Source organism: Leptosomus discolor, chromosome 3 (assembly GCF_034619465.1).
Source record: "Leptosomus discolor isolate bLepDis1 chromosome 3, bLepDis1.hap2, whole genome shotgun sequence".
Lineage (NCBI taxonomy): Eukaryota > Metazoa > Chordata > Aves > Leptosomiformes > Leptosomidae > Leptosomus > Leptosomus discolor.
The window spans coordinates 40603960-40631673 of record NC_141393.1 but is presented as its reverse complement, the minus strand read 5'-3'; the positions used below and the strand labels follow the sequence as shown (position 1 = coordinate 40631673).

The following is a 27714-nucleotide window of genomic DNA, read 5'->3' as shown; positions in this document are numbered from 1 at the left end:
GGGGGGGGGAGGGGAGAGGAAGCAGCAAGCAGCCGCGGCCGGGACCCGAGTCCTTAGTCACCGGGTGCTGGCGGGAGGAAGGGGAAGAAAGGTGGCCGCCGGCTTGTAAACAATAGCCCGGCTCGCGGCGCCCGGTGTCGCGCCGCCTTTGTTCCTGGCCCCGGCGCAGCTCCCCGCCCGCTGCCGCCGCTCGGCGGGAGGAAGCCGGGGCATCCCCCTGCCTCCCCAGCCGCTACTTAGAACGCGACGGCGCAGCCCCAGGTAGGTGCGGGAGCGAGGCGCCGGCTGGCACCGGCCTTACGTAAGGAGCGCCGGGCTGGCGGGGGGCCGCCCGCCGCCCCCGCCCGGCTCAGGGGCGGCTGAGCCACAAGTGTCGGCCGCCGCGGGGGCAGCGCTCCCGGGCGGTTGCCCAGCTCCCTCCCTGCTTCCCTCGTTCGCCAGGTCGGTGAAACCGGCCGGGGAGAGGGAGGCGGCGAGGGGCGGCCCGGTGCGAGAGGGAAGCGGGGGGGCCGAGGGCCGGGGCAGGGCGGCAGGGCTGGGGCCCCGCGCGGCCGGGAGGCAGCAGGTCGAGACAAAGGCGGGCCGGTGCGCAGCCTGCCCTCGGCGGGCGCCGGCTCCGGGGCCTGCTGTGGCAACTTGGGTGGAGAGGGAGAAACGCCGTCGTCTGTCAGCCTGGCCGCGGTAGCGATCGTTACCCAGCGTTACTAGAAGCAGCGCACAAAGAGAGCGGATTTTTGTTTATCCGGCGAAGCACATCAGGAAATTCCCTGCAAATAAATACTGTGAACTCTGAAGGAGGAGCTTAGCTGGGGAGTGAAAGCAGAGAATTTTCTAGTATTGACACAGTCCTCTGTGTGTGTGTGTACATGTATGTGCACTTGTGCATTTCTCATGCCTTTTTTGCCTCTGTGTCACCAGCTGTCTCCCTCCGATCTCTGCTTCAGGGAAATACTTGCCCTAGCTGCTGAAGTACACCAGACTGTTGGTTTTTTTTTTTCCTCGTCATTGTAAATACATTATACAGCTACACAGAGGAAGAATGTATGCCAGCACTTGGCTGTAAACATACATGAAACCAGCCATGTTATTTAAGTTTATTATGGAGAAAGAAAATTTCATCTGTGTTTAACAAGACTCTTCCTGGGAGGCAGGTCAATGTACGAATCTTACAGAAAGATCTATTAGTTATTTAAAATTAAGTACGGGCAGCATTCCTATTGTGTTTCTTTCCGCTGGGAAAATACTACGTTTGCAACTGACTTTTACATGTATCATTGTTCAAAACGGAAACAGGAGGGAAAAACATTGCTTTAAAGAAATCTGAAGATGAGCGCCCACACACAAACTGCAGAGAAGGGACAGAACACAACACTCCTGTGCCAGGAAAGCTATGTTTGCAGTGGGACAGATGAAGCAATCTTTGAGTGTGATGAGTGCAGGAGCCTGCAGTGCCAGCGTTGTGAAGAAGAGCTGCATCAGCCGGAACGGTTACGGAACCACGAACGGACCCGTATAAGACCCGGCCACGTCCCGTACTGTGACTCCTGCAAAGGTGCCAATGGGAACATAATGCACGCCAGTATGACGGGCTCTAGGCAGATAGCAGCAGTGAGGTGCCAGGTGTGCAAAATCAACCTCTGCGTGGAGTGTCAGAAGAGAACACATGCTGGGGGGAACAGAAGGAAGCACCCTGTCACTGTGTACCGTGCTGGCAAAGCCCAAGAGCAGGAAGAGGAGGAGGGGATGGATGAGGAGACTAAGAGAAGGAAGATGACAGAGAAAGTTGTGAGTTTCCTCTTGGTGGATGAAACTGAGGAGATTCAGGTAAGAACTGCTGTGGTTTGTTGGAACAGGCAAGATCCTTCAGTTTCTGTCTTAGTCTAACAGGCTGCTGTCATGCATGATTAATGCTTGAAGTGTAACTGGCAGTAACGGTAACAAAATGAGGATAGCCAGTTAAGTGGCACTGAGTGAGTGAATACCTTGGACCAAAAAAGACAGAGTGCCTTGCAGTGGCCTTGCTCACGAGTTCCTCAAAAGGTCAAGTTCATTAAAACCTTATGTGTGGCAAGAGCGTCCTCTAAGAGGCTTGGTAAGTAAAGCTGGTGAAAGAATTGACTCTGTACTGAGACACGCACAACTAAGATAAGAGCTCTCTCTGCAGGATGCTGATCATTCCTGAACAAAACTGAACTGAGTGTATTGCAGTAGATATCCTGCAAAGGGGAGTGCTGGCAGCCAATCTCCTGCCGTATGACTAGGAATGGGCACTGTACCAGGCAGTGCTAATGCAAGACTACAGCCCCTTGCTACCCTCCTTTAGCATCAGTAAATCCATCTGATTTTTAGGAATAGGATAAAGTAGAAATAAGGACCCAAAGTGCGCCATCCAAGTCCTACAGACACTATGGTTAAGTATATTGCTTGTCATAGGTGTTATTCCATGTTAGCCTTTTGCTGAGAGGGGGCAATTGGACATCAATTTGGGTAAGGCCTGCTGGTAATAATGGTAGAAATACTAGTTGACTAGGAACAGCCTCTCAGGAAGCATTAGAGTCTAGCGTTCAATATATGCAGTTAACGAACTCTTCTGTTGGCCCTTACATTTGGTGAGCATAAGCACTTTACACTAAAAATAATTTACAGATGTGAAAACAGCAATGTGTGAAAGACAGAGCAGCTTAGTTACACAACTAAAAATTCAGCTTTGTCTTCTGGCTTCCAGTTTGCATCCTTCATGTTAAACCTCATTCAGAAGACACTGAAAGAAAATGTGTAGTCACCTGAAGACTCAATATGTGGTTGCTCTAATTTAACGTATTCATGGTACCAGCGGTAAAAAGAATTGTGATGATATTCTGATTGTTGGTAGATTAGTTATTTGTATCTGTCATAGTAACGGCCAAGGTGTCTGCCATGCATTGCAAGGAAATGTGAGTTAAGTATCTTGTATTCTATACTATAGAAGAGTGTATATATGCATATGTATGCTGTAATTATACTATAGAATAGATGCAAGATACTTGGATCACATATTGGTCAATTCAGGTGTACTGATTGACAAGCTCTTGTGGCTTTTGGAGGGGAAAGGAAGGAAGGGATGACAATCCTTACAATGCACAGACATAGAAAACACACCATACACTAGGATACCAGGACTGTAAACGGAGTGACTGAGGTTTCGGGTGTTGTAGCAGTCCTCTGTATGCCTCCCCTAAGCACACATAAATTTCCTTGTAATGCACGGCAGATGCAACTATTACTTTAAGATGCAGACTTTTCAGTCATCTTCATCTAGCCACTAGAGCAAGCTCTGAAATGCCTTAGAAGAGTGCTGTCCTGGAAAGCTGCTCACAAGCTGTGGCTGCGTGTGGTTGTACTGGTTTGAGTTATCTTTATACTCATGAATCTGTAAGCCTTATTGAGGTAGACTTTTGGCTACCTCTTGCAAGCAAGTGAATTGCTATTTAAATACCATGAGCAATAAAGCCAGCTTCCTTGTTGTGACAGCAATGGTGCTTTATCAGATCATAGCAGTTTGATCAGAACAGGGTTGAAAAAGCTCTTGAAAACTGATCTTGCTTAGCTATCAAGTTGTTGAATCAGAGCTCTTCCATCTGGAGTGATCTTTTCTTCCTCGTAGCTGAATACTTATGTGACATCTTACAGCCAATGTCAAAGCAGTTTGAGAGTTTTCAATTAAAATATTTTCCAGCAGCTGGAACTTAAAGGGTGCTTGCTATTATAGTGATGTTTCTGCTAGTGAGCATGAGGACCTTTATTTAAAGAGGGCTGTCAGATGACTAGCTAACTCTGAAGACATCTTCTGTAGAATCTTTCGGTCTTGATAATACTGAATAGCCAATTTAGCTATAGGAAAGTATTCCTCAGTCTTTTGGATTTGCCATTAGCAAGATTATAGCTGATTACTTGGGGAGAAATCCTTAAAACGTTGTTTATTTAAACCAACTTTTTTGTCTGAGAATGCCTAAATAGTAATGACTTGAAATGCGGTGGTTCAGGGTTTGAGGGTGTGTGGCTTTTTAAGCTTGAGCAGACAGGAGAAGGACTTACCAGAATTATGGAGTCCAGCTATCTTTAACCATCTCTTTTCTGACCTTTGGAACTTGAAGATTGTTGCACTAGTTAGGAAATAAGAAAGGAAACTGCTGATTTGCTGTCAGTGTAGATCCTGCCACAGCAGTGTTAAAATGCTAGTCCTATAAAATTAGGCATAACTGGTTATGCTGCTGAGCAAACAGGTTGGATCAAGATACCCACTGATGTATACATGTTTACAAACCTCTAACCTGAAAGTGGTTCAATGAGATGGGAATACAAGGCAAAGAGTTTTCTTTTTTAGTTTCCTTTGGAACTTGGAGTTGTTAGGCTCAAGTGGTTATGTTTCATTTCGTTATTCCTGTTGGCTTCTTGGAGGTGATAGCTCTGAAACTCAAGGACATTTATAGTGTGTAAGCAATGACTGAGCTAGGTCCAGATCTAGAAGCAATGTAGATTAATCCATAAGAAGCCATGCCTGAGTAAATTAGTTTAGCTGAGAGGTGGAGATTGTCAGCTTGGGCTCAGCACTACACTGATACAGCTATGATAATTCTGAGATCTGCATAATTGTCTTTGTGCCATGTGGCACAGATGTGCTGGCCTGCTTAAAGCTGGTTTGGAGCTTTTTGCGCTTTGCAGGCATAACCATAAGTTCAGAAAGCTGAGGACTTCTTGTGCTTTTTTCAACATCCACTTAGTCAGGAAAGGTCCTATTTTAAACCACCACTTGTGAAGCAGTTGTTTGTAGAGAACTGATGGTAGCTTAAGTTCATGTCTGTGAAATAAAAGCATCTCTGTGATGTTCATTGTAACAGCACTATATCTGAGCACCTCAAAAAGAGGTTGGTTATCTCATGTTATGAAAATGCCGTTGAAGGATAAATCCAAGTTTGCACTGCAAGTCTGTGGAAGAACCAGAGAGAGGTTGTTCCTGCTGGAGTCCAACCCCAGCTGCCTCACACACCACACAATGTGATGCTTTGCGAGTCTTCTGAGTTAGTCCCCAGCCATCTTGACCTACATCACAAATTTTCCTTTCCTTCTTCCAGGACTTACTGCCTCTCAGAAGACCTTATTGATGACTTCTGTTGGAAAACAAATCTTACCCATGCTTTACAAATTGGCATCAAGTGCAGCTTAGACCCCATTCTAGGTCTTTTTTTCTCAGGCTGCATTGTGCAGTTTCTCTTTACACAGTATTAAACTTTTGGCCTTATCTATCTCATATCTAAAACTGAGGCTTAAATCAAGTTGTTCTTGGTAACTGCAGTATTTGTTTGTTAACTGGCTTTGACGTAGTCTATCTTCCTTGCTCATCTCTACTCAGAATGATATTGTGGGAATTACTTCCTCAGTCAATTGCTTTGGTGGTGTTACTGCTCTCATTACATCTTCCACATCTCCTCTGCACTGTGTTAGACTCAAACTGCATGCCTTCTTTTTTTTTTTTTTATGTGTGTAAATCCCCCAACTGAATCTCCTGATCTGCTCTGTCAAGATGTCAGCTTTCCTTTCTTATCTCTAACTTGCTGTATTTTCAAACAAGCATCATTGTGCTGTCACTAGTGCTGCCCCTTGCACACAGGAGGCACTTCCCTTAAGAACTTACAGAATCAATTTATTGATCTTTTAAAAGTCCCCTGTACTCGTGGACCTATAAAGAAAGACACAGCAAAATACAACAATAAAAACACAACACAGGTTTCAAGTCTGATACCATCTCACTGTCTGTTGAACCTTTCCACTTGTCTGTATGTCTGTCTTTTGTACTTATGTTTATGCAGTTTTATGGAACAGTATCCAGTTTTGCTTTGTCCTGCAATAGAGCTCTTTAGCGTAAAGCAAAGAGTTAGATAGCAGTTGTACAGTGAACACTATTTACTACTGCTTCTGAGGCAGGGGAGAAGAAATGCTAACAACGCATAACAACAACTTGATATTTTTATCTTGGGGAACAGATGTTGAGAGTTCTTACCACAGGACCAGAACTTGGTTGTAGTGTTGCTAGTGGCTTCTATGATAACAGTTTGTGCAAAGCCCTAATCAAGGACTCGGTACATATACTTTATAGAAGTAGAGAAGGTCTTTCATTGACCCTAGAAGATAGGGACATGCTTGATCGTTATTAGTCTGCCTTAGAGAGTTCATTGATCCTTGACCAGAAACTAGCTTTGTCACAAGAAATGACCCAATCTCTGGGTTGCAAGGAAAAATAAAAGTTACTGACTTTGTAGCTTGTTCTTACTAAGGAGACAGGAAGAAAAGGAAGATTTTCCTCTAGCTAGTCACAAAAATAATATCCCCAGCAGTATAATTTCGTGTGGGAGAAAGAAGCATACATTTATTAATGAGTCTCCCCTGAGATATCCACTATAAGCTGTCTTCCTTCAGTTAGCAGGGTATTTTTGTTTTGCCGATAGATATCTCAATTTCCTAATCAAGTCCCATTCCTTGAGTTCTTTTTATTCTTGCTAGCAGGGTCAGACACCTAAAGGATTAAGCTTTTCCCCTCAGCAAGTACTGAGCAGGATCTATATAATGCTTTGCAGTCAGTTTAGATGACGCAGAATGACCTGTAGTCCTCACTTAAATGCAGAGCATTTCATACAATCATTAAATAACCAGCCTCTAACAGTGCAACAGTCCATGTGTCCTCCTCTGTGCCCTCTCGTTAAAAAGTACGTGTACACAGTGATAACTCCTTAGGGATGCTAGCTGCTTTGCTTTTCTCACTCCCACTGTAAACCTGATGAAAGTACTATGATTTTTCCTCATTATCTACTGATTTGAGCCTGGCCAAAATCTAGGGATGAGAGAATGGAGAGTTGGTAGAAATGCTTTTCTAGTGAAGTATTCTTTGTCAGTCAATGCAAACTAATGTATGTCTTCTAATAGACCATCACAATCTGTTATTGCTTGCTTCTGTAGTAGAAAAGCATTTTTCTAGAAACTAGTACTAGTTCCTATGACACACTTGCTTGATTTGCTGTTGGGGGAATGTTTTTTTTTTTGTTACTTTTTTTTTTTTTTTTTTTTTTTGATGCTTTAGGGTGGCACAGTCAGCTGTAAGTTTCTGGGAATTTTAGTCCATATCCTGTAAACTGAAGAGTCACAGCTGATACATTTGACATGGATGTAAAGGAGGAAGAAGAAATGTAGAAGAATTCAAGTTGTTTAGGTCAGTGTGATCTGTTGGAATAGAATATGTAATTTCTGTCCCTCATCACTCTTGCTGTAGGATTGATGAGTTTTCCTCCTCTTTGTGCTTCAGAGAGGTTTTCTTGCCAAAGTATTTTTGGGAGTTTGCTGTTCTACGCTCTAGGAATTTTTCTTTTATTAGTTTGCTATTTTTCAGTATTCCTCCCATCCCAGTGTGTTACCAGTTTTTCAGTTAGCTTTCCTACACTAAAATACTCTGTTTTTCTGTCCTTTGAATAAAGTAGTAGAAAAACTACTTAGCAATTGCTGGTTAGGAGTGTTCTTTATTGCACTGGACATATACCAGTATTTTGGAGAGTATTTTTAGAAGATGCAACAAATGCGCAGTTCTCTTAATGGTCGCAGGCTGACTCCTAGCTAATTTGAACATAGCCACTTACAAACATTGCTTTTCCCTGGAACTGCTCATGCACCTTCTTTGTGATGCAGTTCTCCTGGGCTGTAATTGAAGTAAAATCTCTTGCTTTCTTCCTGTCTCTTTTGTCCATATGCTGAAATGAGTGCAGGTGTGGAAGCAAAGGAAAGCATGTCACACATGAGAGAAGCTGGTAGCAAGCCACTCTGGAATTATTCACTATTTTATTTGAGGAGTTCCTGAACTAAATTGGGTTGGTGGGGGAAAGGGGGTGTTCTAGTGCCTCCTCCGCTGTGCTCCTCTGCGCTTACCCAGTGAATCCTTTTGGGCTCCTATGTGCTGCCAGCAGGAGCAGGGTGTGAGTGCTTTGGGGTACATGCAAGAAAAAAGGGAGCTGGCAGCTTGCTGTCCTCCAGCCCTTCTGTCCTTGCCATCTCCTCCATTCTCTCACTTCTGCAGAGGTCACCAGAGGCAGGTGTTGCTGCAGTGTACCTTTTACTTTTTCACCTGGGTTGTTAATGCCTTGCTGTAGGATTGCATAAAGGCAGAAGTTTCACAGTCCTTTGGCCTGCCTGTCAAAACAGCCTGCAATTGGGAAAAAATACAGAGTAACTCTTTTCTAGGAAGAGTGGAACTGTAATACAAGTAAGTTTGTAAATGTCCCTCTTAACAAGGACACAGGTATAAAGTAGTGTCCACACAAGTAATCTAGTTACCGTTAGTATTGAGGAAGACTGTTAGTTACAGCATGGACTTGCTCACTGACTTGCTGTCTTCTCCACAAGTCTCTTCACCTGGATGTCACCTCTGCTGCTACAGCTGTGATGTTGGCATGGTAATTGGTAGCTGTGTGGCCAAATTAATACCAATGGGGAGCTTAAAAGGTACTTAGGATACAGAGTAATGATTTCTGCTTCATTGTTTGCTGTTCTCTTAAAGAGTTAAATGACACTCTGCAACTGCTGCAGAAATAAAGACTTCAAGGTAAATTAAAATAGTGTTATTAGTTCTGAGTTCTTGCAAAAGTAGTTTTTCAGCTAGCAAACAGGTTAGTGGGCTGTGTAGTCTTTCTTCAGCTTTCAGCAAGTTCATATAACTCAACTGTCATCTACAAGGGTAACTTACCTGTAATAGCAATATTTCAGTTAATATTGCTTCTTGGGTTAGGGAGGACTCCAATCACCTTATGTTTTTTTCACCACTGTCTTAAAACCTTTGAAACGGGGCCTCTTCTTTGGGTAGGGTTGTTAAGCAGGCTTTAAATCTTATGTATCTCTCTTTCAGAAGAGAGTCCTGTAACAGAAAGGCATGGGCCTTGGACATGGGCAACCTCCACCCTTTCATTGTAGAGACCTGCAGGTCCTGTTGAGATTCGTTCTGTTAAGCTCTGTACAAACCCAGTAAAATACTGTCCCTGAATTCCTTTGCCAGATATTCTGCTCAGGGACACTATTTTCATAGGTGTGTACAGAGCCTAATAGAACAAATCTCAACAGAACCCATAGGTGGTACTGCAGTGAAGGCAAATAAGCAGGTACAAAAAAATTCAGGTTAGAAAACACCCCTAATACAAATGCTTTCCTTTGGTTGAGCCAGACCTGCACCCAGCATGTGCAATAAGATCTAAACTAGTTGAAGCTGAGGAGGAGTGTTGGAATCTAACCTTAAATCCTCAGGGTGTGTCTGTCCCCCTCCTTTATTTTGCCTGCCCCACATCTGTCGTCAGGTCACTCAGTTTGGGCTTGAGGCTCTGTAGGAGTCCAATCCTGAAAGTGCTGATGTCCACTGTCAGCTTGACTGAAGTCTAGGAGATTACTGAGGACCATAATGATAAACATATTTAAGAGTTTGCTGGGTCAATGGTTAATAACTTACTCCTGAAGACCGGGCTGTAACTACTGGTATGACATACACAATTTTATAAACTGATCTATTGACACAGCATTCTTGGGGAAAACTCTCTGGAGCTGCCATAAAATATTTACATAGTAACAAGTAACTCTGAACAGTAGAATTAATGAAGTCTAATTTCTGAGGTGTCTGCCTCCTATTATCCGGTGCTTATCCATATCTTCTGTCTTTTGGGTAAGAAGAAGTTGCTATCATGCACCAGCCAGCATGCTTACTGGCTGGCAAGTATGGGTATGAGTGCTCAGCTTACTACTGTATCCTGGTGGCTGTGTGGAGTGGACAAGAGACAAGCTTCTTTCCTCAGAAAGGTTATTAGAGTCTTTCTTTTTGACTCTGCTGTTTATTTTCATCAAACTTTTAGGAAATTTATGTTTTAGAGGCACTTGTTTCTCTATCAAATATGTCTGTTAATTGGATTATGGATTTTAAGTTGTATGTGGAGGACTCGAGTAGTGTCATAGATGACATTTTAGATGGAAACTCATGCAGAAGAAAATATATAGGAGACAAACTAAGGTAGGAAACTAGAGCTGCTTGGTTTGATTCTTCTTGAGCACCTGCTTATGATCAAAATCTTCTCTCTTGTTTGGAGACCTCTAAAAGCTGGGAGGGAGTAATGACCTCCTGAGGTCCCTTTTAGCCTGAATTAGTCTCTGATCTTAGCGAAAACAGGGTTTGAATTATGATAATGTAGGGCTCCTCTCGTAGCTCTACTGATGTCATGAGTTCATAGCAGAGGGTTTTCCTTCCTCACAGGGAGCTACCCAATCCTTTTTCTTACTTTGTATCAAGAAACATTTGGGAATATCAATAGAAGTTTCTCCTGGAGCAAAAGCAGGGAGTTTCCAGCTGCCATTGTAATAGCCCGTTGCACTTGAGTTGCTGGGGTAAGCCAGCTGCAGTTCTTTGCGTTCATGCGTTGCCTTTCCGGGAGTGGCTGTGAGGAGCTCTGCAGAGATGTGAATTTTGGTGGCAGCGCTGTACTGTGATGCAAGTTACTCTTCTCAGATTTGTCTTACAGGCTGCAGTTAAGGGAAAAAATCTGCTTTACAGGTTTGCTTTTGTTTGTTTTCAATGTACACTGAAATTCTGATGTAATGACCTAACGGTAGGACCTGAGGCTTTAAGCATGCACCCATTTTTTGTGAATCTACCTGTGGATGGGAACTCAGGTTTTTTTAGAGTTAAAACACAGCTGCCAAAATTTAGAAGCTGTGTCATAAAGAACTGGTCTGTGTTGAGGTGGGCAGATCTGTCAGATCTGTTCTGTTTCCAAGTTTAATGATTGATATGATACTCTGTCCTTAAGATCAGTTACCTAAAATTGTCTCTGTTTTGTGTTTTAGAAGTTCAGGGCTGCTTAAAAAGTTACAGATCTTGTTTTAGCTTGCTTTGCCATTTCTCCCTCTGATTTCAGGTGTTAGTTTGAATTCTTGTAAGCATTACCTTTTTTAAAAGTTTTCTGAACTGTGAGCAGAATTGCTTGTGTTAAGTAATGTTTTAAAAGAAATATTTTTTTTTTTCCCATTTGTTTGTTTTGACCACTTACATTTGAAGACTGAAGACAGATGTTAGCAATTTTATGCTGGTATATATTTGGATGTGCTGTTACAAATCTCGTGGCTTATTTTTCCATTCATTGAAAAGTGTGTTAAATTTATATCCTTTTTATCCATTTAGAGGTTATGTATCAAAAGATACTGTCGCATGCTGTTGTCAGACAAGTCTAATATATCATTAAATTTAATTATTTGTATGATGGTATCTTTCTTAATTGCAGAAAATGTATTTTAGTTATTAAAAATACTCTGTTAAAATCAGGTCAAGCAAAGAGTAAGATTTCAAAATGCAACAACAAAAGTACAAATGTAAGTCAAAATGGCAGTGTAAGACTAGCAAATGAAGACGCTCTGATGAATACTATGCCAAGCACTCTTGATTCTTGTTTTGAGCTATTGTGTCGGCATGGCACAGCTCTGGCTTTGTGCACCACTCCATGAATACTAGCAAGCCTTAAAGGGTTCATAAAGAGTTTTAAAAGGAGAAAACTGCGGTAAAAATGTCTGATTTTGTTAATATGTTTCTTTTGTCTGGAGGCAGATTTAAAGTTGTATGAGTAACGGATCATTGGAAATTCCATTCTGTTTTATGGATTTTGTTCCTAAGCTTTTAACATGTTATTGTTTTAGTAACGTTGTTTAAAAAAATTCATAGGCGGGAATGTTAGTTTAGCAGTTTGTGCTTCTTGTCTCCTCTGAAACAGTTCCATTTTATTATGGCTCAGATCTAGGAAGCTTGTGTTAGGTATAATAGATTTCCAAGTGCGGGTGACAAGGAGGCTTCAGATCTAACTTTGTTCCATGACAGCGTCATGCAAGTTTTTGTGTCCTCCTTAGAGAGGACTTTAGCTGCAAAGTTCTCTGTTTTTCCTGCTGAAGACCTTTACCTCCAGTTCAGCTCAACTTGGGTAGAGTGTCTGTCTGGCAGGCTGGATGACAGTTGCTAACAGGAATGAGTTAAAACTATAGAAGGAGGCTAACCAAGATTCTAACCTATGATGGAGTAAAAGCTGTTCTTTCTAGAAGAGAGTCCTCTTCTAAGAGCTGTAACATAAGTGTAAAAGTACAACACTCATTTAGTCTCTGATACTAGAAATGACGAAACAGAGAAGGGCTGGAGAGATATGCCTCTTGTCTTAGGTTAGACATAACAAAGTTTTCATTCTTAATTGGCATTATGCAATTCAAGGCAGGTTTCATATTTGCCCTCCGCTGTTCATGTCAGAGATGTGGAGCTCTTGGTCAATGTGGGAGTGGACATGGATATGGAAACATGAGTCCTTTGCACATGCAGCAGAAGGTGGTACCATGCAGATTTTTTAGAGATGAGAAGCAAAATGGAGAAGTGGGACTTGAGCCCAATGGGGATTAGTACTTTGACACTTATTACACCCACTTTGACTTTAAATGTCTTAAAGAAACTTGCTCGAGGGAAGTAAATTTGTCTACTGATATGGGGATTGTTGTGGATGGTTCTTTGAGAGCATGGTCCCTGTGCTCAGCCACGGTTACAGACAACAAATGCACAAGAGCAAAGAACACCCAATGACATAAAACCCATATTCAACAAAAGGAAGTGGTTTTTTTGTTTGTATTAATTTGAGGGTTTTTTTGTTTTGTTTCTTTCCTTCCCCACATGGAATTTATTCTAACAGGATATTGCAGGATCTAAACCCATGACCAGGTTCACAAAGGGGTTAGACAACCTCCTAGAGGATAGGTCTACTGGTTCTCTACCAAACATCTAGATGCAGCCACTGCTCTGGAAGTCCTTTGACATCTGACTGCTGAGAGCTGGTAAAGCATGCTAGGAAGCATTTACTCTTTTTGTGTCTAAGCTCTTTCTCACCCGTTACTGAGTCCTGTGAGACACAACATTGGACTAGCTGTACTTTGGTGCATTCGTGTGCTCTGGGGTGGCTTGCCTGTCTGAATCACTCCTGAGTTATCTGTCCTGCAAGGAAGTCTGAAAGAGCCTGGAGCCTTAAAAGGGGGTAACAGCTCAGTGCTTTGAGTGTCTGATTTGATATTCAGTGTAACTTTTCTGCTGGAGTGATCTGGATTATTGATCTGGAACCAAATCTGTCTGGCACAGCAATTCAGCTATTCTTCCCACAATAAGTTGCCCTGGCATCAGCAGTTGTTAAAGTACATTGAATGTGAAAGAAGACTGGTGGTGTGGACATTTGTGTTAGCTCAGCTTGGGACAATTTCAGCTGCAGCGGAGTTTGTCTGAGTTGACTCCTGTTTCTTACTGGTGGGAATTCATTGCAGCACTACTCTTATCCCTCTGGTCCCTATTGTCGATTGTGCTTCTGACATTACTGACTCAGTCCCTCCCACAAACTCTGCCAGACTGATAACAGAATAATAAACAGTGCTGCCTAAAAGACCTTAGTTATTAGTTGTTCGGCCAGTACTTAAGCAACTGTTTGCAGACTGATATTTCTTTGTGCTGTCCAGGGAGTGCATAACCACTGACTCTGGCAAAAAGAGGGTCTGCCACCCTTATGGTAAGAAGTTTGGAAGGTGGGAGTTAAAACCAAAACTGTCATATTCCTTTTTGCTTACGTATAACCTTAGTATATTATCAAATCTGTGAATGGTTTTAGGAGCTATCCCATAAACCAAGAACTTCCTTTCATCCACAGAGACATCTCGAGAAACACTAAGAGAAACTGCATCTGTCATCTAAACTACCTTCCTGATGACAAGCTACCACTAATCGCAGCTACCACAAAAGCAGACCCTTTCTTGTGCACCTGTAACTTGAGTGTATCTCCATGATCTCCCACAGACACCAGAAAAGATTCTATTGAGTGCATTTTGGTTTCTCTGTTTCCTGTTTTCTTCCACACTGTGAGGCTGCCTTGAATGCTTTGAGTCCATGAGAAGCCACTGCAGCCCCAGAGCCCATATGTTTTCTTTCTGAATGCTGTTCCCAACTGCAATCTGGCATACTAGTTGGTTTTTATGTTTTGGCACACTGGCTGTTTTTTTATTTTCCTTCGAAGTCCAGATGCTGCTGATAGATTTGACCAGAGCAAGTGGGGCTGGCTGAACCTTAAATTAATTTGCTGATCTAAGAATAAACTTGTTCAAAGAAACCATTTATTACCTCATGGCCTCTGTGGATCATGTATTATGAGACCTTCCAACTGTACTCCTGGGGGGGGGGTGGGGTGGGAATAGCCAAGGAGCTTCCAGAAGTTGAGAGGCAGGCAAGAAAGCATCTGACATTCATTAGTGGCCAGCCCAGCCCTAACCCGTGACAAGGGGATGGAAGCCGTGCTTCTGTCAGCTGATGGGTATTCCTTGAGAGAATCATGACGAAGGAGGTGAATTTAATCCGTCTCAAAAACTGCCTCTGTCGTATTTTTCCCTCTCACATAGCACATGGACAAAATCTGTTAGAAGAAGAAAAAGCAAGTGATAAACAACCATAGCCAGAAGCATGAAGCCTTCGAAAGCCAAGGCTATATTCTGCAACAAAACCAAGGCAGGCTTCTGTACAGAGCCCTAAAGTGTTTCATTGCTTGTTTATCTGTTCCCTGTTGCTCTATTTGAACAGAAAATGCCCTTCTCACTAACCTGAATAGCATGATGCTTGTCACTTAATCTATGTGAAGCCAAAGAGAAGTTACCTACTGAAGGCTGTCTACTCTCTTTTGGTTTTGTGTTTGTGTTGGTTTTGGTTTTTTTTTTAGTTATGAAATGGATCATTGAGGTAGTTTGACACTTCTGTAAAAGCCAGTTTGACCTGCTTTGACCACGTGACTCCAGTGCACAACTTTGCTTTCTTCTTCTCTGGCCCTCTTTCCAGCTGAAGGATCTATCAGCTGGAGAGTGGTGGGAGCAGGACAGGCTGTGTCTGAGAGACCCTGGCTGTGGATAGGTGCAGCACAGCTGCACGGAGGAGCTGCTTCTCCCTAAAGAGGTGCTCAGTCTCTGTGGATGAGACAATTTAAGGTGACCAAAGCACTCCCCTGTTTTGCACCTGAATTTGCGTTCTTTCCAGGAGACCAATGCTACTGAGGGCACCTGCCATGCTCTAAGTAGCTGTTCTGGCAGACAAGGAAGTAGGGTTGTGCTCCCTTCTCTGAAAGGACTGCCTCAGGGAATGGGATAAGGTATAAGAGATTTCACTAAACAGGTAATCACAGTGAGGCTTCACTTCCAAAACAGCAACATGATGGAACAGCCTAAATCCTACTGATGTGTGCATGTTCCAAAATGGCTTTCTAATAATTTGCTTTGGACTTCTTGGTGCTTCAGAAACTCCGGATGAAATCTGAACAGGAGGGAATCACTCTCATTAATCTTAGGAATCCTGAAATCAGCTGTGTTTTCAGTGTTGGCTACTCCAGTTGCATAGTTATATTTTTCTCTCTCTCTCTCTCTTTTTTTTTTTCTTTTTTTTTTTTTTGGAAGGTAAGGAATGAAGAAGACTTTATTAAGAAACTGGACTGCAGTCCTGACCAGCATCTAAAGGTAGTGTCCATCTTTGGGAACACAGGGGATGGCAAGTCTCATACCCTTAACCACACTTTCTTCTATGGCCGGGAAGTCTTCAAGACGTCTCCAGCCCAAGAGTCTTGCACAGTTGGAGTCTGGGCAGCCTATGACCCTGTCCGCAAAGTGGTGGTAATTGATACAGAGGGCCTCCTGGGGGCCACTGTGAACCTGAGCCAGAGAACACGGCTGCTGCTGAAGGTCCTGGCCATCTCTGACCTTGTCATCTACCGTACTCGTGCTGACAGGCTCCACAATGATCTCTTCAAGTTCCTTGGTGATGCCTCGGAGGCTTATTTAAAACATTTCACCAAGGAGCTAAAAGCTACCACAGCCCGCTGTGGCCTAGATGTTCCTCTGTCAACTTTGGGTCCAGGTGTCATCATCTTTCACGAGACTGTGTACACCAAGCTACTGGGCTCTGGTGAGTAGGCAGTAAGAAACTGAATTACAATGTGCTAAACACTATCTATAAATTATCAGGTTGCACTGAGCATTCAGTGTTCTTTACTACCATGTAAAAGATGTGGCTCAGGTTTTGCTCTCATTTGTTCCAGTCTGGAAGCCAGGCTATGGAAATAGCAGGGCATTCCCTGATGGCAATCTGACTATCCCAGATCAGCTAGAATAATCCTCTTAGCCAGCTGGACACCAGCATTGGCTGGACATGATGGGAGTTCTGCCAGCAATAGGAGGGGTCGTTGTACAAGATCATGAGTGTGGGTGATACAGCAGATGAAGATGAAAACTGAGACACCTTGGGATTTTGGCAGGGATCTGGAGTATTCTGTCGCAAAAAACCTAAAATAAAAACTCTATGTAGAAACTAGGATGAGCAAGAATAATTAAATTGATGAACTTCAGTACTTAAGTGCCCTCACTCTGCTTTTTTTAAATTCTATGGACAAATGTTGTTCTGAGGTTGGGACCGAGGTTGTGGTGGCACAGAGCTGATGGTTTGACACCACTTTTCTCTATGCAAGTATCTGATATGGCCAAAGCAGTAGGCCTGGAACACTATTATTCCCATCACTTTCAGTGTTCTTTTCCAGTACTTTTAACTTGGCTCATCTCATACTGGATTATGCATATTTAAATTGTATATTTTATTTGTATGTCTGAATGAAATGCACTGTCCTATGGAAGTCATGGCACAATTTGGTTTTGACTATACAGAGATCTAAATTTCTTCTCCTGGCCCCATTTTTTCCATGCTTCAAAAGGCATGATGAAACCATTCTTCATCCTGTCCGTTTCTTTGCTTTGATGAGCAAGAGCCCTAATGAATTTGCCTGCAGTGGCTGAGGCTCAGTCCTGCTGTCTGTGAACATCTGGGATTTTTCTGCTGTGTAATACCACAGCAGCTCCATGCTGGCCCACATTCTCATTTTGGCTTTTCTAACCGGTGAGGTATTGAGCTAGTAGAAGAACTTAGCATTATTTCTGGTTATTATTAGAGTGACTTCTTAATTACTTTTAACTTACCTGCCAAGGCGGTTCCTTTTCTTACATACTAATTGTCTGATTAGCAATGCAGACTTGCATACGGTTGTTGAAATTTGCTGTTTCAGCAGGTTGGATTTAGTGACCTATAATGATAGTTGCACCTGTGTGCGAAGTCAAGGTAGTAAAAAAATTATACTTTTTTGCTCACTTCTGACCATGGTAGGAATAGGAAAGAAACCTCTTAGCATGTGGATTTGCAGCAAGCTGTAACCATCTGTTTCAATGGATAGTTGAGATAAGTGTATTTATGTAGTTTTAGGGCAGGGAAGAAGGGGTCTGCCTTATTCTGAAGCGTACAGCAGATACTTGAAGACAAGCAGAAGAATGTAGTCGGCTCTGTGGAGTCTGACTTGATGTGGCCAGTTCTGAAGTGCTTCATCACGTACGAAGGGTTGACAGAGGCTTGGTCTTCCTTTCTACAGGGTTGGCATGGAGAATAAGCAGCCAGTGTAAGGTTCATATCCTCCACTTATCAAGTTATGGTCCAGTGAGATGAGCTAACAAGTGTGCTGACATGGAGTTTCCTTATATTATGTCATAAATTGCTTCTTGTTCTGGATATCTGTGTTTCCAAACCCAGATGTTTCTGGTTTTACATGTGGAACTTGGTCTTAGAATCTAAAGCTATGTATCAAAAAACAGTGACTGCTTTTGGAAACAGTTTGTTTCTTTTCCTTCTTGTAAAATATAATGATAACTGCATTCCAGATGTATTAGAAGGTTTTATTAGGAAAACTAGCACTGTGGTGCATATGAAAGCACTGTGCAATTTAAATATTGTTTTAAACAATCAGTTGTTTATATACTCGCTGATACTCTTATATATAGATCATCCTTCTGAGGTTCCCGAGAAGCTCATTCAGGATCGATTTCGGAAGCTAAGCTGTTTTCCTGAGGCTTTCAGCTCGATCCACTACAAGGGAACAAGGACATACAATCCTCCAACAGATTTCTCTGGACTTAGGCGAGCCGTGGAGCAGCAGCTGGAGAACAATACCACTCGGTCACCTAGACAGCCTGGGGTTATCTACAAAGCACTAAAAGTAAGTGGAGAAGGGTTCATCATAATCTTTATTTGTATTGCTGTTGCTGGTAACTGTCAGTTGCAGCTAATAAAGGTAGAGCATGTGAACCAGTGATGCAGACTTGCAGATGTCTGGAGATAAAGCAGATCTTCCATGAAGATGGTGATTTTTGTGTAACAGCTAGGTAGCCTGAGGTTTGGTTTTTTTGTGGTTTTTGGTTTTGTTTTGTTTTGTTTGTGGGTTTTTTTTGCTTTAAAACAAATAATCACCTTAGCAAAGACCCTGAAAGGTCAAGAAAAGTTGAAGAGCAAAACACAGCAAATTCAAAAAGCTATGCCAGAAGGAAACTGACTGGGGAAGGAAAAAATAACTGATTGTGAGTGACAAGCACTGGCTGACAGTGATTTAGAAAGAGGAGGCCCAGAAGGAGTTAGTGATAAAATTCCCAAGGATGGCCTCAGCACAAAAGGAGGGAATGCAAGAAACTTGGGGGGAGTTAATGGCTGGCAAAACCTAGCACTGAGCGTAGTGTAACCTTAGGGCTAGGAGGCAAAAAGGAGGAAGGAGATAAGTTGATAGCTAGGAAACAAGATGGGATCAAGCCAAATGATGTATCATTTCAGAGGTGCAGCATCAGATTGGAAGGCTGATGGAAAGGAATTGGAGAGCGCAGCTGGTGATTTTCTTAGAAGGTTCACCTTGCTAGGGTGTCAGAGGGATTTTTAGGTCTTCAAATTTGCAGTCTGTCCTACAAGTTTCCACATGTTGCTACCAATACCTGATTCGTGTCATGTTTTCATTGGCCCAAAGAGCATAATCGTTGTTGGGGAGGGATGGGCAGAGCTGGGACATATCTGCAGAAGGCAGCAATGTTAGCGGTCTTTTCTGATGTTAGTCACAGCTGTTGGAACAGATAATTCCAGCTGCTCTGTATTTGGGGTAGCTGAAGCACAGAGGGTGGCATGTACACTGTTTCTTGCATTAGGGAGCAGACAGGCAGCAAGGGGAAAACAGCTGGAGTGGTTAATTCCAGTGTAATTTCTAGGGCTTTATTACAATAATCAAGTAATCCAGTTTCAGATATAGCTGCTAGTATACTTAAACTCATGTCCAGTAAAGTGGTTGCTGTGTTCAGATCACTATTGACTACAAATTAACTTTTTTTTCTTCACTTCCTGAGGACATAAGGCTTGCCTAGAGATCTGTGTCCACCTCCTCTAACTTCTGAATCCATTGGCTGGTGTCAGTAAAGCTTGAAAGAGATCTTGAAGTTAACTTCCTTTAAATTCTGTGAAATCAGATGTCTACATAGAGATCTTGTCTGAGAGAAGCTGTGGTGAGAGATAGACACATGTCTGTGTGTATGTGCGGTCAACCCTTGTTAGGCAGCAGAGATGCTCCCTCACACTCCCTGGGAGGGGAGAGGGAGGAGGAGAAAAGTAGGCGGCCATGATAGTAACCTCAGCTGTAGGAAGATTTTCAGTTAGACCTTACGCCTTCAGAGACCTCCCATCAAGAAAAACCCTAACCATCTGCTTTGTTCCAGTGCTTGCTTTTTTTTTTTTTTTTTTAACATAACACCCAAAAGAACTGAAAAAGTTGAATGTGCCAAGGCTAAGGACTGACTTAATCTGAGGACAGATGCTCCCAGGAAAAGGGGACAAATTCTCCCTTTGTCTCAGTCTTGCAGTTTCACCAGAGAAGAGTGATTGTTCAAGGGGCCAGAGGACAGCTCAGGGCAGCACTTTCTGAGCTGAGGGGCAAAATGTGTTCTCATGTACTGTGAGAAATTACTCTCTGAGTTTTCTTCTGGAGGTTCCCAGAATTCAAAGCCCTTTTAGCAAGCACTGTGCTGTTTTGGGCATGGGTTGTATGCACAGAGGTGGACATAATCTTCTACCATCCATTTCTACTATAAAATCCAAAGCAGGGGAAGGAGGAGAGGAGAGGGGAAGAGTAAGTATCTTACAAGCATTCAGGTCACTTCTGTACAAGTGCAAGATTGTCTTCTTGCTTGGTTTCTAATCCTTGTCTTGATTTCCAGGTTAGTAGGACGTTATTTGTTAGCTGTGTACTCTTTCTGCCTCTCCCTCCAGTAGAGGAACGCATGCTTTTGCTTGCAAAAGTTTTCATTGAATGTCTGCATTGCTCTCAGTCTCTTACCTTACCAGTTCATTCTTTTCTGTTCAACAGGCTCTAAGTGACCGGTTCAGTGGGGAGATCCCTGATGACCAGATGGCTCACAGCTCTTTCTTTCCAGATGAGTATTTCACTTGCTCATCTGTGTGCCTCAGCTGCGGGTAAGTAGATGAGAAATGAGCCCTCATCCTTCTCGAAGGCAGAGCTGCCCTGGTCTGCAGCCATAGAATGTGAAGTTTCTGTGACATCTTGACACCTGACCTGAAGTATCATCAGCTAGTACTTCCAGGCAAAATTTGCTTGAAATTCAACTCTTATATGAATTGGACAGCTATTACTGCTGCATCCCAGCTGGATGCATGGTCTTTGCCTACTCTTTTTTCGTGCATGGCTACAAACCTGCTCTGCCCATATCTTTTTCCCAATGCACACAAGGCAGGAAGAAATGAGTGTCTAAAGAAATCCCCTGAGATTTCCTATGGTGATTTTTCCTGCCATTTTATTACCTAAACAGTATAAACAATCCTAAAGCATGTGTCATGGGCCTGGGCTGTGGTCAGTGACCAGATCTAAGTGGAGCCCCAGGTTTGATTAGAGTTTGGCTTTAACTCTCTGGGAAGAGCCCAAAGATTGAGCCTGGAAGGGCAGTAGATGCTCTTTGAGTCTGTGAGTTACTATAACAGCATGATATTATGGCTTATCATGCTTCTGGAAACATTTTCTATCAGATGTGATACAGTGCTACGTTCCTGCTCTTTTACGCTCATTAGAGAATTTCTAGCAGCACTTTGCAAAGGCTACAGCGTTAGCTCTGTCCTGCTCAATTTTCAAACTTAGTTCTTCCTAGAATTCTCTGTGAAATTTAATTTAGCTACAGTGATCATTTCCTACACTGAACTGTTGGGTGATGCTTCTTTGTACTGTGAAACAGTTGCTACACCTTCCAAAGAGCCTGCCCTTCAATGATGAATAGTGTCATTGCTGTATGCACAGTTGTGAAAATGGTTTGGGGTTACAACGTCTACACAAATGCAAGATAGTAACATAAATGAACTTTAGGAGACATCTATCCTGTATCTAACAGCAGCAGCTCATGGTTTGCTTTTCGTACTCAGGTGTGGCTGTAAGAAGAGCATGAACCATGCAAAGGAAGGAGTCCCTCATGAATCCAAAAGTCGATGCAGATATTCTCACCAGTATGATAACAGAGTCTACACTTGCAAGGTGAGTAGCGACACAAGGACAAGGTCTGAAGAATGGAGGAGGAAAGGATGGCCCAATAAATGAGGAATATCATAGGCACATGCCTGTTTTCTTGCACTTTTTCAAATGGGAGAGGTGCTCATGGTCTTGACAAGAAAAACAGATCCCCGTTGAACTTGTATTTTTGGTTGGAGAGATCATCACGTATGCGTGCTATGTGTCATTTGCTAACTAAATTGTGAACCTGGCTGCTATCAATCTGGTGATGTTGACGTTCTACATGCTTAATGTAGTTACTCTTCTTATTTGCTTATGTCTGTTGCTTGGTATTAGCCAATTTTTCTGAAGGATGTGTGCAGGAAATGAAAATCTTTAGCTACCACCGTGTTTTTTATTGTTGTAGAAATATTTCCCTGATGTCATTATTGATAGTGGGTTTGGTTTGGTTTTGGTTTGGTTTTAATTCAGTTCTGATGAGTGTTCTCCTTTGCTGTGGAGACCACTGTATGCCAATTACATGCTTTATGTGGCCAAACAGCTGCAAGACCCAGAGTCTGGGATTCCCAAGCATGCAGTTTTAATTGAGCCTTTGTGTTATAGGCCTGTTACGAACGAGGGATGGAGGTCAGCGTGGTGCCAAAAACCTCTGCTTCCACTGACTCCCCTTGGCTGGGCCTTGCCAAGTATGCCTGGTCAGGGTGAGTCTTAGATTTCTCTGCTCGCTGTTGCCTTTACACTGCCTGGTGCACTGGACTTCCAGTATCTCACTGAGGTAACCCCCCTTCCTCTTCTGCAGGTATGTGATAGAATGCCCCAACTGTGGGGTGGTGTACCGCAGCCGACAGTACTGGTTTGGCAACCAAGATCCTGTGAACACTGTAGTGAGGACAGAAATTGAGCATGTCTGGCCAGGGGTAAGTCTGGTTGCTGGATAGTCTGTGTGCAGCCATGCATGTATTTATGTTGGTTCTTCTGGACGTTGATGAAGAAAATGGATTGGCTTTTATTACAGCTGGTCCCTGTCTTTGCTGTTTAAAAGAACTGTTGCAAAGGCCTTCAGTCATCTTTTGGCTATCTTGAAATGGCTAAGTTGCCAGTGTATGAACACTTTGTGTGAATGATACACCATTAAAACCTGCCCCTGTGTTTCAAATCAGGGCTGGTGAAGGTTTTTCTCCTGCTTGCCATCCAGTTTAACAGGAGCAGTGGGTTGCAGAGCCATCTGCATCTAAAAAAAAATGAGGCTTCCTTGTTCTTATTCTCAAATGAATATGCATTTCATTCCAGACTGATGGATTTCTGAAAGACAACAACAATGCAGCCCAGCGTTTGTTGGATGGGATGAATTTCATGGCACAATCAGTATCTGAACTTAGCCTGGGACCCACAAAAGCTGTGACGTCCTGGTTGACAGACCAGATTGCCCCAGCTTACTGGAGACCCAACTCTCAGATCCTGGTAAATAGCAGCTGCTGTAGAGAAAAGCTTTGCATAGCTAAAAACCCTTTTCCTCACCCTTTAAGTAAATACAGTATTTTGTGGGTTCCAAATGCTTCCTGTTTCATTGCAGCAAGCCCTTCTACAATTTTGAGAAAACTGAAATGCTTTCAGCTCTTCCCGTTCTTGACTTAGCCAGAGAAAGTACAAACAGAGACTCTGCCCAGCCCAGTCCTGCTAAAGAGACTGTTTCTCCCTATTATTTGTGAGCTTCTCTCCCAGCAACATCACAGAAAATCCTGGCTTGCATGAACTTGCTCTTCAAAGCAAAGAATCAACATCTTAAATCTGGCTACTGCAGTTCATAGTACTATTTTTATAGGTGCAGAGGTTAAACTCTGGTTTCATACCAGATGCAAAAAGCTGGCCCAAATAATTCGATTAGGAAAGGATTCCCTGTGTCTTGCAGGAAACAGATACTTCTTCAATGAAAACTGCCTTCTGAATTCTTACGCCCCCCCAAAGTCAAATACCCACCATTCAGCCCTGTATGATGTGGCTGTAATTATTTGTATTGTGAATGAAGAGATGATAGCAATCTATTGGCTTAACCACTGTACATCTAACTGTCTGAATCCCTTCCCTAGGGTAAAATTACAGGGCTGGTAGCACCCAAGTCTTGGCTATAACCGTGTTTGTCACAATGTCAGTCTGAGTCTTGCAGTCCTGGGGTTTTGCTCTCTATTTTTCTATTAAGGAAGATCAAACTAACAGTTTTTCTTTCTATGTTGTTCTGTCTTTCTGTGTTCTATGTATTAGAGTTGTAATAAGTGCAACACACCATTTAAAGATAACGACACTAAACATCACTGCCGGGCCTGTGGAGAGGGCTTCTGTGATGGCTGTTCTTCCAAGACCCGTCCAGTGCCTGAACGAGGCTGGGGACCAGCACCAGTGCGCGTGTGTGACAACTGCTATGAAAACAGGGGCATCCAGTTAGGTAATTTTGAGTTGATTGAGGCAATAATTAGTCTGAAGTCTTTGTCCCTGGCTCCTGGATCACAGCCATTCCCATTGGGTGTAGACAGTGTTGTTCAAACTGGGCTTTGGCACAGAGTCTTTGGTAGGGAAGCTCAAAAGCTCAATGTCTTTTGGCAGGAAGATGACCCTTGCAGAGAGCTACCAGATAACTGACCTACTGACAAGATTATTTTCTAGTTGCATCTTTACTTTGTTTTTCCAGCACCTGCTGATGATGTGGAGCTAACATCAAAGCAGGGATGCTGCTGTTTCAGCAGACTATATATTTTGTCCATTATTGCTGAAATGACAGTGGAAACTGCAATCTGAGATTGGGGATGTGGAAGATAAAGGCTGACGAGAAGCTCCAAGCTGCCTTTTGAGTTTGCTGCTGGTTTTTGTTAATGTAAATTGATGAAACTTGGCAGAAATTGTGCTGGACTTATGGGCTGAGCCCTTTACTCTTGTGTCATGCAGATGTGGCTGAGCTGCCTTCAGAGGAGGAAGGTGGGACACTTATTGCCAGGAAGGTGGGGGAAGCTGTGCAGAACACTCTTGGAGCAGTGGTGACAGCCATGGACATTCCCTTAGGTGAGCTCTGTTCTCTTCTGATGGAATTTTTTTTTTTTTTTTTTTTTTTATAGAGGCATTTTTGTTTTCATGGAGCAAAACTTCTGATTAAACCCAGAATTTGTGTGACAGGTGGGCACCTCTGCTATGAAACCACTGTTGGTTGCGAGTTCTACAGCCCCCGTCACCTCTCTCGCTTGATGTTTCCTCTTGGTTTTCAGCACGTTGTTTCTGCAGTTCATACCTTCTCTTTTCTCCCTGTTGTGCAAATCTGTGTGCACCAAGCTGTGAGTAACTCATGCTCCCTTGAAGCATCACTGCAGTGACCTGACAGCTGGAGTTCCCTAAAGACTGGTCAATTAGGAAGCATTTTATCAGGTTTGGTTTTCTTCCAGAGATGCCGAGTGCCTTTTAAGTGTGTTCACGGGTACTGCTGGCACTTGGTACTTCTGCAAGGGAGGGCTGAGAATCTGAAGCTGTCCAGGTTGGTAATGATGGGGAAGTAATCAGTCATGTGCTCTTTAATGGTGAGCTTAGTACAGTGAATGTTTGCTGCTCTTTCATGTGCTGGGTAGCAGTTCAGATATGGCAGCAAACAACTTTGAATCCTCTGTTGTTGGACCTGACTTCCTACTTGTTGCACAGATCATCATTCCACTGCTTTGCTTACATAATGTCCTGCCATCATCCTTGTGGGTGTTTGTTGTCTGACTCGATGAAAGGCAGAACAAATCCCTTTCTCAGTGCAGACAGTACATGTGTTTCTGAATGTTTGGTTTGGTGACTGTGTTGTTTTGGCCACTGCTGAAACTGAAGGTAAGGAAAAGCAAATGTCTCAACCTCTGGAAGAGCCTAAGAAAGGGAAGATGCTGCCATTTAAGGAGAAACAGTCTATCCCTTTGAAGAGAGGTAGAATGTGACGGAATGGCCTAAATGGCTACCCTTTGCTCTGAAGTACTCTGGCAGTGGGTCGTCTTCCTCTTACTTGGCCGTGATATGACTTGCAGTGTGTGAGTACTTCCACTGGAGTACGTTCTTGACATGCTCATGTTCACAGATTATTTTCTTCTCCCTCTTTCTCATCCCCCCACCTCACTTCCTCCATAGGTCTGGTAAAAGATGCTGCCCGACCTGCATACTGGGTACCAGACCATGAAATCCTGCACTGCCACAACTGCCGGAAGGAATTCAGTATCAAACTCTCCAAACACCACTGTCGGGCCTGTGGCCAGGGATTCTGTGACGAATGCTCACACGACCGCCGAGCGGTTCCCTCACGTGGATGGGATCACCCAGTTCGAGTTTGCTTTAACTGCAATAAAAAGCCTGGTGACCTTTAACCCCAGGCTCTTCTCGAGATCTTTGCAATTCCTTATGTTCTCAGGGTTACAAATGAAAATATCTGGTCTCCCTTTCACCTCTTAACATGTTGCAGCCAGAGTGCATGTTTCCGGTTTCTGGCCTCCTCTTGTGTTATATCCATCTTGGAACGCTGGGAATGAGCTTACGTTTAGCCTCTAGGTTTTAATTTCAAATTAACTGGGGAAGGGAGGGAGCTCCCTTGTAAATGAGCAAACCAAAATCCAGTGTATTTTATTCCAATTAAAAAAAAAATCTATATATATCTATCTGTGTATAATTTAGTATATTAAGAATACGGTTGGCTAATGAAGCTTTGAGTATTCCTAGTTCAAATGATGGATGGTGTTGTTCCTTACTATATTGGATCAGACTTATGGCCTTCTGATTCTTCTTTTGGAACGTCTTGCTGGTCACAGTGTCCTGTGAGGAAGGTTTGGACTCTGTGCTGCCAGGAAATCTCCGGTGTTGATGTATGAATTACATCTGATAATTCAACCAGCCCTGCATCTGGAGCTGCTGTACTTCTGGCTATGGAGGATTAAACCCAGATTCATTAGCAAGTTTGTTTGAACTGTGATATGAGCAGTGGTCTTGCAGTGCAAGAGGTATCAAGTTGAAACAGACCCCCTAGTAGAGACCAGTAGAGCTCTGAAAGGTAAAGCATTCTAATGTTGCCATTTCAACTTCAATACCAGATCAAAAGGTAGCAGGGTCTTGCTCTCCCTGATAATGTTCTCATGTACTCAGGTTTTCTCCAAGTTTCTCTGCCTGCTGTTGCAGTTAAAAGTTTTGTCCAGAGCAGAACAAGTGATATAAGCAATTCTGAAATACAAAGTTTGAGTTGTTTGGGTTGTGATGACTTTTCTTTTCCCTGACTGTTTAAGTGATCCTGGAGTCTCTGGAGCCTCTGTGTTCTCAGACATGGTTGCACAGAAACTGCACAGATTTGACTTATCTATTTTCTAATAATATGAACTTACAAATCCACGTGGAAAATGGGAACCTTTCTTTGCTTCTAGCGACTGGCACTCACTGGACTTCATCCTTTTATTGAAGGACTGCAATGAATTCACTCATTTTATTATGAAAAGCACCACTTAACCTAACTAATACTGTCTTGTACTGTGGATTTGTGGTTCCAGTTAGAAGAAGTAAGAGACCATTGTGGATTAAACTGCCTAAAATTCTCCTTTCCTGGCTTACATAGACAAGAATTCTTCCACCACGTGAGAGTTGTCTCCTCTTGGAGCAGATGAAGTTTGATGCAATGTCCTGGAACTGTGATATTTTTTTCCCCAGCTTATTAAATGTGCTCTTGTGTAGATGAGTGCCCGACACCCTGGTTTAGGACTGTATTATTAAATTAACTGCTATAAAGACTTTTATCTTCTGAGCAAGTGTACTGACTTTTTACTTGTAACAAGTGGTTCTTGCTTTGTCTCTGAAAGAACATCAAAGTGATTGCCCCTTTGCAGCTACATCCAGCCTATGTGCTGAAGTAGGATTAGAAGATGTTCCAGGACACCTTTGGTACTGGCCAAGTTTACTGGGGGCTGTCAAATGTTTTTGTAAGCAAAGTCTGCCATAAACTGACAGTTACCCAAGTTGAGGGCACGAGTAGGTAGAGATCCTCTCTTAAAAGACATTCTGCACATCCAGCATAATTCCGTGCTTCAAAGTATTTTTATTTTTTTTTAATGGGTGAGCAATGTGTTCTTGGTTTGTAGGCTGTGCCCTGTGTGCTGTTTATGCATGTAGCTTTACTACCATGTTAATGCACAAAGACAAAGCAGCCATGACATTCCTTGTATAAAATCTTTGGCATCTGTTTCAA

At 42.9% G+C, this 27714-nt stretch overlaps 1 protein-coding gene across 3 annotated transcripts; it reads left to right on the top strand.

Moving 5' to 3' along the window:
* The first annotated feature begins 883 nt into the window (after nt 1–883).
* On the top strand, nt 884–27273 carry ZFYVE1 (zinc finger FYVE-type containing 1). 3 transcript variants are annotated; one of them, XM_009953791.2, is made up of 11 exons: nt 884–1824; nt 15538–16042; nt 17953–18167; nt 20343–20449; nt 21404–21512; nt 22092–22189; nt 22330–22405; nt 22779–22949; nt 23748–23928; nt 24426–24539; nt 25626–27273. In XM_009953791.2, exons 1-11 carry the CDS (start codon nt 1327–1329, stop codon nt 25856–25858), a joined length of 2307 nt encoding a protein of 768 aa, XP_009952093.1. In that variant the 5' UTR covers nt 884–1326; the 3' UTR covers nt 25859–27273. The 3 variants fall into 3 exon arrangements, with proteins under 3 accessions (XP_009952093.1, XP_009952085.1, XP_086319030.1); XM_009953783.2 differs by having other exon boundaries at nt 22288–22405; XM_086462904.1 differs by lacking the exon at nt 884–1824 and adding an exon at nt 7233–7240 and having other exon boundaries at nt 15543–16042; nt 22288–22405.
* The last annotated feature ends 441 nt before the right edge of the window (nt 27274–27714 follow it).

Bases quoted from the DNA above. Each gene is read 5' to 3' on its own strand.
- ZFYVE1 (XM_009953783.2), top strand. From the start codon at position 1,327: ATGAGCGCCCACACACAAACTGCAGAGAAGGGACAGAACACAACACTC. The intron at 16,043-17,952 runs GTGAGTAGGCAG...TCTTATATATAG, and splicing joins CACCAAGCTACTGGGCTCTG to ATCATCCTTCTGAGGTTCCC. The intron at 22,406-22,778 runs GTAAGTCTGGTT...ATTTCATTCCAG, and splicing joins TTGAGCATGTCTGGCCAGGG to ACTGATGGATTTCTGAAAGA.